This window comes from Halyomorpha halys, unplaced genomic scaffold (genome assembly GCF_000696795.3).
Source record: "Halyomorpha halys isolate HHAL.00 unplaced genomic scaffold, Hhal_1.1 Scaffold2325.1, whole genome shotgun sequence".
Taxonomy (NCBI): Eukaryota; Metazoa; Arthropoda; class Insecta; order Hemiptera; family Pentatomidae; genus Halyomorpha; species Halyomorpha halys.
In genome coordinates, this window is record NW_027109184.1 from 56,001 (window position 1) to 66,019 (window position 10,019).

At 31.7% G+C, this 10,019-nt stretch overlaps 2 protein-coding genes across 2 annotated transcripts; both read left to right on the forward strand.

Moving 5' to 3' along the window:
- Positions 1–556: 556 nt before the first annotated feature.
- LOC136795753 (zinc finger autosomal protein-like) lies at positions 557–9,372 on the forward strand. Its single transcript, XM_067047368.1, has 2 exons — positions 557–1,661; positions 7,965–9,372. Exon 2 carries the CDS (start codon positions 8,045–8,047, stop codon positions 8,960–8,962), a length of 918 nt encoding a protein of 305 aa, XP_066903469.1. The 5' UTR covers positions 557–1,661; positions 7,965–8,044; the 3' UTR covers positions 8,963–9,372.
- LOC136795754 (piggyBac transposable element-derived protein 4-like) lies at positions 2,538–3,678 on the forward strand (the record flags this gene model as incomplete). The annotated part of the gene is made up of 2 exons (XM_067047369.1): positions 2,538–3,134; positions 3,168–3,678. Coding segments are annotated over 2 exons (771 nt in total), but the record flags the coding sequence as incomplete, so codon positions are not given.
- Positions 9,373–10,019: the final 647 nt, after the last annotated feature.

Below are 10,019 nucleotides of genomic sequence, written 5' to 3' on the forward strand. Positions count from 1 at the left end.
TTCTACTGAAATTTTGTAATGAAATAGAAGTAATATCTTCTACTGAAATAAAATATATATGAAACATGGAAGAGTGTTATTCATTCAACATTTCTAATTAGTTTCAAAAAAACTCTTCCAGCAGAAGATATCACTTTAAGAAGATAAATATGGTTATGAATGAAGACTGTATGAATATTATTAATAGCAAATTCTTGCAAAATCTTGGTATTATGCTGCAAGAGGAAAATATAGCAAAGACCTGAAGATGGGGTCACGACCCCGAAATGTTGTTTTCATTATAATGAAATAAAATATATAAGAAACATGGAAAAGTGTTATTCATTCAATATTTCTAACCAAGTAATGACTTTTACCAAGCCTCTGGAGATTTTTCGGTATCCATTATGTTATTGAATAAATTCAGCATATAATGTTCCCATTCTGGTGTTAAGTTTTTGAAAACTCGTGGTTTTATCGAAATCAGATGATTTATTATTTTTTGCTCGTTTAATACACCATTGTAATTCTTTTATTGAAAAGGGTAAATAGACTCAAGAATTTTTCTTTTAAACATATTTTCTTTATGCAAAATTATTGTATAATAAAAATTGAATTTATGTTGGTTTTTAGATGTGTGCTGCATTAGTGTTGTTTTATTGGGGTCCTCCTTGTTCCTTATATCGTTGGTATACTGATACATTCTACACCCAACAATTATTTAGTTTCACCTATATATATATCAATCCTGATTGATTTTTTGTATCTATTTTGTCCTTCAATTTACTAAAATAATTTTTAATTTTATTGTTGGGTCTGATACGTAAGGTGTATTCATCTACATTTTAATCTTTATATGATTTCTGTATTAAAAAAAAAATTAAATCTGTACCGCTACAACCCATGAAGGGTGCAGGGGTCCAGTATTTTGTAAGGAAGTACTGTTACTAGACTAACAGTTGTGCAAGGAGGTGATTTGGTCAGAATCGTTCTCGACTGCCAGATTTTTATCCAATTAAGGGTACCCACATTATGAGGCTTCAGCCAAATTCGAACCTGGATCCTTGTAGTTAGTAATCCATTGCCTTACCAATGAGCTACCCATGATTTTGGTATACCTTTAGATAATCCCTTTATGTAATGCATTAAGTGTTGTGGTACAGGTTCTCCCCCCCCCCCTTAATAGTATTAAATTGTTGAATGTCTACTCATTAGTTGTTTTTTTTTATCTCAAAGAAAGATTAGTTATATATTTTTTTTATTTATTTGGAATTTCGATTTCAACTTTCAATAGTGCCTAAGGAGGAGGGAGGAATATTAGTATGTGTACAAGTTGACGGTTCTGTGGTACAGAGATCTGACTTGCTCTCTTTGCTACCATTGGATGTACAGGTGCAGTGCACTCTTCTGCCAAGATCTGGAACCAAATAAAAACAATTGAACCATAAAAAGGTTGTCCATCTTTTTACCGTGTTTTAACTGACAGAGAAAGTTAATATGTTAAAGTTTTGTTTTCTTTTATATAAGTTAATTTGGATGATCTTATTGAATTTGACATGAATATAATGAGGAGTTTCCTCTGCCTTGTCCTAATGTTGTTTTCATATCAGCAGGTGCAGTTATTCAAGCAGAAAAGGAAACATATCTGAAACAAGAAGAAGAACTGCTTGTTCCAGATGAAGGTGAGGAACATTTATCTTATTAATCTAGAGTAGATGCTATAGTAATGGTGGTGTTCTAAACAGGGGAAAAAACATATTTCCACGTATCCTCTTATCCCGTCTTTTGAGTTTCTGAATCTTAACACATTGATTGCCTGGGCCGTACCATATATAGCACAAAGAATCATGTGTTGTGTGCCAGAGCCATAACATATACGGCTTAGGTTTTTTTATCTGGTAAGTGCTCTCTCTACTCCTTCCTTAGTCCTTCCTCCATGTGCATTTAGTGTTGGCACCATCTTCATGTCAGCAGTATTGGTTCGAGTCATTAGTGTTGCCACCATCTTCATGTCAGCAGTATTGGTTCGAGTCATTGGTCTTATTACAAAATAGACTTAGCAGCAAAATCTTAGGACTTTCCTTGGTAAGTACAATTTTTTTATGTGCACTACTATTTAATGTTCATCATAATCAACCATTCTATAAGAACATACTATTTTGCCTTATATTTTTCCTCTGTAGGGCATTGTGTGCGTTTTTCATATCTTTCATTTTTATTTTTTTAATGAGGTTCAGTTACTTTTATTGAACAACCAATTTTTCAGTTTGGATTTGATTTAAGTGCCACATTTTTTTGGTAAGTCAATTCTTTTTCCCTTTACATTCATTTATCTTCATATTTAATTGTTCTTTGCTTTTGAAGGAGAAATGGATTGGCCTGGTCTCAGTAGAAAATATAATGATAGTGAGCCTCCTGCGTAGAAAAGGGTTTTGGATTCGTCTAGAGCGTTAGGGAGAGAGAAAATCACTTCAATGACTGAGGTGCACAAATTATTGTTTGATTCTTGGAAGTCTGACGATGAATTTGAGGAGGTGGTTAGTAATTTATAAATCACTTCCTCAGAAGATGAAGATGAGGATGAGGATGGATATAGTTTAGAGAAACAAAATGAACAAATATTAGGAGGTGTACAAAGCAGTTTCTCGACCTTAAGTCCTACCTACCTTGACCCCAACCCCAGTGGGACCCTCGGAAAGATACCATTCACTGGTCAACCGGGTCTCAAAATTGTACCCACAGAAAATTCTCCAATTGTCTTTTTCAAATACTTTTTAAATGTTGATTTATATCTCTTAATTTTGAAGAATTCTAATGCTTATGACCAAAGTGTATCGTGTTCTGCTAAGAAACTATTGCGTGTGAAAAAGTTTAAAATAATTTCGAAGGATGAGTTTGACATTTTTTTAGCTCTTTTCTTTCATATGGGTCATTTTAAATTGCCCAAAATCAGTGATTACTGGCGAACAGGTTTTTTATATAAAAATGAAGTTTTCTCTTCGTCAATGAGCCGCAATCAGTTGTTGCAAATATTAGGAGCATTGCATTTTTCAGAAGATGAAAATCCTTCGGACCAATTAGACAAAATTTGGCCAATGATTAAATATTTCAACAAAAAAGTCGATCTGCTATATAGCCCTGATCGCGAAATAATTATTGATTATTAATTAATAATAATTATAATGGTTTTGTGGCAAGGTAGATTAGTATTTCAACGATCCATAAAGGGGAAAAGAAATAGAAACGGAGTAAAACTTTATGTGCTATGTGAACCAAATGGGTTTGTCTTAAAATTTATGATATACATGGGAGGGGAAGATCTAGAGATTGGTGGCAAAGGCCACTGTATGAAGGTGGTTTAAAAATTATTAGAGGGTGAGTTGGGCAAAGGGGATATAAATATTATCAAACCATAAAAAATAAATTAAACTCACCTCCTGAGCCAAATACTCGAACATCTAAGAATAATTCAAACGGACCAGCTACTGGAATTACCTCAAAATTTGAATGCTGATGCTACGTGCCCAATATTAAAACAACAGCAACAAATATCTCAGCTCTAAGTCAATGAAATAAATGGCAAGAATTTATTGCCTTCTATAACTAAAATTATTATCATAGCTATTTATCACAAATCATGACACATTTATCCACGTTAGTAGCATCTTTCTTCATAAATGGACCATAATATAAATAACAACTTATCTACTGTCACTAATTCTCTCCTGACTAACTGTGCTTTACTATAAATCAAATATTATTTATTCTATTACTTCTCATATATTTTTTTTCTATGGGTATAGAATTAGGAAAATAAAAAATTTTCAAACTGGAATGCTCATGGCATATTCTCTGAAAGGAATAAATTCAAAATTTTCATTGAATCAGACTTTATCTGAAAAAAAAATTGTATATCTTATTAAAATCATTAATGTACTCTTTAAAAGAACCATTAATTTATAAAGCTGCAATATTTTAAGAAGTTGCTATAATTTTTTATAATTATTCAAAAATATTAATAATATATTTTTTTGGCAGGGGAGGTTACCTCCTTACAATTAGAATTAGCTCATATTAATAATGATACATTAATTATTAATAAATATGAAAATTTATTTAAAATTAATTTAGTAATAAACTTGATAAATATTAATTTTTTTCAATCCAGGTGACTCAATGAAACTGTTATCATATTTGTCATTGTTTTTGAAGACTACATGACATGGGCAATTAGCCTCCAAACGAAAGAAATTTTTTAATGAATTTTGACTAATCAATAATTGAGGTATATTGAAAAATATGGGTATTATGTGAGAAAGTTGAATGGGAATAACGTGAAAGCAATTTTTAGGTTGCCTCCTTGATAATGGCCTAAGGCCCAAAACCTTTGAGGATTAAAATAAACTGTTGATAGTACGTTAGATCAATTCTAGTCAGTAGTATTATTAATATTAATTAAGTAATAAATATATTAAATTAGTAAAATAGATAATTATGGTAAAAATTGACAACTACTTATAATTACTAAGAATTATAATTATATTTGTAACTTATAGAATTATACTTTACAATCAGTTATATTATCTTATAAGTATACTGCATATTCATTATAATTGTTATTGGATTTTCATTTTTTAAAGAGGTCTAAAATTTATTATACTAAAAATATACTTAATAAAAAAAAATTTCCCTTAATAATGGCCTGAGGTCCAAAACAGAGGATTAAAATAAACTGTTAAGAGTAAAATAGATCATTTTTAGTTGGTTATAATTATGTAATTACAACTAATTAGAAATGTATTAATTTTTTAAGTAAAACTATGTTTTGATTATAATTTTAAATTTAAAAAATATTTCAAATAAATTTTTTTATTATCTTTATTGAAATTGACAACTATATATTATATATTACATTGAGTAAATTTGATCTTAGTTAAAATGGAGTATTACAGGCGTGTATAGAAACTACCCATTGTTGCCATCTTCTTTTCAGGCGCATTGGAGGATTGTCAGGAATGGTATAGGATGCAAGGTTAGAAACTAGTGGGTTTGGCTGGGAGTTTATAATGAAAGGAGTGATATATGGTTCGGGCTAGATTGGTTACATAGGGAACATTAAGGTCTTTATGTATGATTTTATTTGTGACAAAGTAAGGAGAATTGAGGATTTTGGATTGTAAGGATTGGATATGAAAGGAATTCGTAGGTTTAGTGGAGCCTTAAAGCTCAACTCCATATGTCGAGATTGGCCTTATTACAGTCATGTAGATCAGTCTTTTGTAATGAGTTGGAAGTTTAGACCGTTTGTCTAGTAAGTGCTGTAATAGTCGAAATCGACATGCAGTTTCCTGTCTTTTCAGTCTTATGTGAGGATTCCAGGTTAGTCGTTCTTCTAAATGTAGTCCAAGGTAGCAGATCTGTTGGAAAGGGGTAAGAGCAACATCATTAAATAAATCTGTAGGGCAGTCGGTAGGTTTACGATGAAGGGTAAAGATGATTTGATGGGATTTATTTTAATCCTCCAATTACGACACCATTCTTCGAGGGCTGTGGGATTGGAGAGTTTGGGATACAATTAATAGGCGTTTTAAAATGAGTTTTCTAGGATTTTGCCCATGATTGGTAATAGATAGATAGGGCGATAGGATGATGTTAGTTTGTTTATTGTTATTGAGACAATGAGTCAATATGTTGTCAGTTATACTCGGTCTCATTGATGATGTGAGTTTTTCAATAGCTTCATTAATGTCTTGTTTTGTTTTCAGTTTAATGTTTTAAGTCCAGTTTAGTTTTGATGTCACATTAACATTTGTTCTAGTCAACTCTTCCTGTTATCAATGAAGGAGTGGAGAGCTTAAATACAAAGCTTGAATGTAAAAAAAGCAGAACTTGACTATGATCTGATGAAAGGTCGTCCATGCATTCAAGAATGGCTTGAGAGGGAGAAATCTGGGAGGTGATAAATATGTCAAAGATATCAGGGTGCTTTTTGAGGGATGTAGGCCAATAAGTCGGATTTTTGGGAGAGAGAATGGAATAGGTATTGGAGGCGAAAACACGGGATAGGTGTTACCACGGGAGTTGGATGTGCGGCATCCCCATCATTGGTGCTTAGCATTACAGTCTTCAAATCAATTTTAAAATTAATTAACACTAAATATTGAAATTCACATTTTATAATTTTACAGTATTTATTCAAACCTCCTATTTCCCTAAGCCGGGGATTTCCCAAAACACAACTTTATGGTGGCGGCAGAGAATAGATAATCATAGATTTTTCCTTGCCCTGTGCCATGGCCAGTGATGTAAACAGTGCTTAAAAAAAAGCTCAATTTCTCTTAAGTGGCATTCATCAAATGTTTAGTACATTTTTTTTTCTTAAACAAAAAGCTAAAATGTAAAAAAAAGAAAGTGGCACCTTGGGCTTGTTTTGATGTAATCCAGCGGCAGTCAACGTGTCAACTTCATATCTCCACATCTCTTCTCATTTCCATGAACTCAATTTATTTTTTTTATAAATCCTTGCTGCATTAAATACTTTCCCAATCTACCTTTTTTATTTTAATTCTTTCTATACTCATTACTTGCCACATTTCAGTAATTATATTTTCAGTGATTAACATATTTTTATAGTCTTAGATCATTAGTTAAATCTGTAAACTTAACCAGCCTTTCTATTACCTTTTCAACATTTAATTCTTTAGTCGTACCTATATCTTATTTTCTATTTATATGCATTTGTTCTCAAAATAAGCTTTTCCAAAATTATTCATTTGTCCTTTTTATTTTCCTTTCTACCCTTAATATTTTTTTTTTAGTGTTCCCTCCTGTTTATGATTTTCACACTTAGATTAGAATCTTCTTCATAGTCAGTATCTTACATGCATATTTAATATTGGCTCCTCTAATAGATATGTCAGGGACGCGACGATTTGACTGTGAGTTCTTCACTATTTTCCATCCTTGAACCTGTGGCCTGCCCTCTGTAGCCTTCTGATTGTTTTAAGTCTTGAGGTTTGACTTTAGGTATTGCGATCCTTTTTTTTATAGTGAAGCTCATCAAACATATATTATTTAGAATTTCACCATTGCCTGATGATTTGGAGGCTTTAGATAGTTTTTTGGAATAGAAAAAAGAAGTCTATGGTGTCTAGTGATTTAAAAGGAGGTGCAGGTGGTATACGTAGGAAAAAAGGGAGAAATAGATAAAAGTTTTCATCTTTTTATTAATTTTGGTGGTGAGTGTCATGATTATTGACTCCTCTTAAACCTCAAAGTGGGTGTTTTACTTTTTAATCTTCTGTGGTAATGAATTTTGAGCACAATGAGAAAATAAAGCTATGAGATCGTTTGAAGATACTTTGCTTCTTGTAATAGAGGCTATGTTAAGTTGAAAGTAATGTAGATGACTGTTGATTGAAGTGTTGGTAAGAAAATTGTAATGAACTATCTCGGGTTATGCAGGAGCTACATGTTTAGGGAAGAGGTTTGGAAATTGACCCTGATCTCTGATGTCATAAATCATCAGTTTGGAATCAATGTACTACCTAGCATGGTGTCGAGTATTAAAAGTCTTCATGATTACTACATAAATAATTTTAGAAATCATAACATCCTAATTTTGTTCTTATTTTTATCATTATATCTTATGAATTTTAATGTACTTTTTAAAAGAATCATTAATTTATATAACCTTAAGCTAGGCTTTATTAATTTATATAACCTTTATAAGCTTAGGCAACAATATTTTAAGAAGTAACTTCAATTTTTTATAATTATTCAATAACATAATAATATATTATTTTTTGGTAGGGGAGGCTATCCCCTTACAAATAGAGTTAGTTAGTGCATGGTAACCTATACCCATGTTTTTATATATTCTACTATTATTATTTAATATTTTTCTGCCAAAATATTAAAATAAGAATATATTTAATCAAATCCAAATGAACAGTTTCTTTAATCTGATAATTTATTGCTTGTAGGTGCCAAGGAAAGTTGCCAAGGAAGTGAGAAGTCTCATCAATGTCCACATTGTGATTATAAATCAGAACGATCTCAAACGATGAAAAGTCATATAACCATCCATCATAGTGGTAAGAAGCCTCTTCAATGTCCTCACTGTGATTATAAATCAATACATTCTGCTGATATGAAACATCATATAATGGCTCGTCATACAGATGAGAAACCACATCAGTGTCCTCATTGTGATTATAAATCAGTGCAATCTGGAAATATGAAAAATCATATAATGGCTCGTCATACAGGTGAAAAGCCTCATCAATGTCCTCACTGTGATTATACATCATCACGATCTGTTAATTTGAAAAGTCATATAATGTTTCGTCATACAGGTGAGAAGCCTCATCAATGCCCTCACTGTGATTATAAATCAGTACAATCTGTTGAAATGAAAAATCATATAATGGCTCATCATAGCAATGAGAAGCCTCATCAATGTCCCCATTGTGATTATAAATCGGTACAATCTGGAAGTTTGAAAAGACATATAATGGTCCATCATACACTTGAAAAACCTCATCAGTGTCCTTACTGTGATTTTAAATCAGCACGATCTGTTCATATTAAAAATCATATAATGGCCCGTCATACAGGTGAGAAGCCTCATCAATGTCCTTACTGTGATTATAAATCAGTAAAAGCTTTTGGTATGAAAAGTCATATATTGGCCCGTCATACAAATGAAAAACCTCATAAATGTTCTCATTGTGATTTTAAATCTGTATATTCTAAGAGTATGAAAAATCATATAATGGCCCATCATACAGGTGAGAGGCCTCATCAGTGTCCCCACTGTGATTATAAATCAGTTCGATCTGTTGATATGAAACATCACATAATGGGCCGTCATACAGGTGAGAAGCCTCACCAGTGTCCTCACTGTGAGCATAAATCAGTACGATTGGAACATATGAAAAATCATATAATGGCTTGTCACACTGGAGAGAAGCCTCATTAATTTCATGATTATGATTCCGAACAATTTAGAAGGATAGAACATCATATAATGACGTTTCATACAGATGAGAAGCTTCACCATTGTCCTCATTGTGATTATAAATGAGGATGATCTGTTAATATGAAATTTCATGTAAAGCACTAAAATATTTTGGTTTGAAGTCATACAAACGAGAGACCTCATCAATGTCCTCACTGTGATTATAAAGCAGTAAAATATTTTGGTTTGAAGTCATACAAACGAGAGACCTTGTCAATGTCCTCACTATGATTATAAATCAATATAAGCTTTTGGTTGGTGAAGACATATATCAGACTGTCAGACAAATGAGAAGCCTCATAAATGTCTTGATTTTAAATTATTATAATAAGTAATAACTTATCAAATAAATAAGTCGTATAATAGCCTCACTGTGATTATCAATCTTTATGATCTGTTTATATTAAGACATATAATGTCCCGTCATTCATGTGAGAAGCCTCTTCTATTCCCTCACTCTGATATAAATCAGCATGATCTGTTGATATGAAACATCATGTAATGGCCCACCATGTAGGTGAGAAACCTGTCAATGTCATTGCAATTATGAATCTGTATATACAAAAACTACTATAGTTTACCAATTTATTTAATTTATGGATGATTATTGACTACATTGGTTATAAATGAATTGGATGCATTCATTTTTTCATGCCTAAAAACAATAAGGCAGCCAAAAGACGAAGGAGAATTTGAAAACATCGGTGTATGTCAGATGAATATAATATAGTGAGAAAAAATTATTTATCTCAAGTTTTAAAAAAATTAAAATTCAATTTCTACTCAATAATGGTTTGGGTGATGTTGAATAGCTGGCCTTTAAGTTTAATGTATACTGTAATTTTGTTTTAATTTTTTATTTTATTTTATTCTTATTAGACTGATATAGACTTATGCCATTCGGGTGTGGGATTCCTCTGTGAAAATTCCACCTTCAGACCATTTAGACCTTCCAATCCAAATTCCACCTTCAGACCATTTAGACCTTCCAATCCAAATTCCACCTTCAGACCATTTA

Bases quoted from the DNA above. Each gene is read 5' to 3' on its own strand.
- LOC136795753 (XM_067047368.1), top strand. From the start codon at position 8,045: ATGAAAAGTCATATAACCATCCATCATAGTGGTAAGAAGCCTCTTCAA.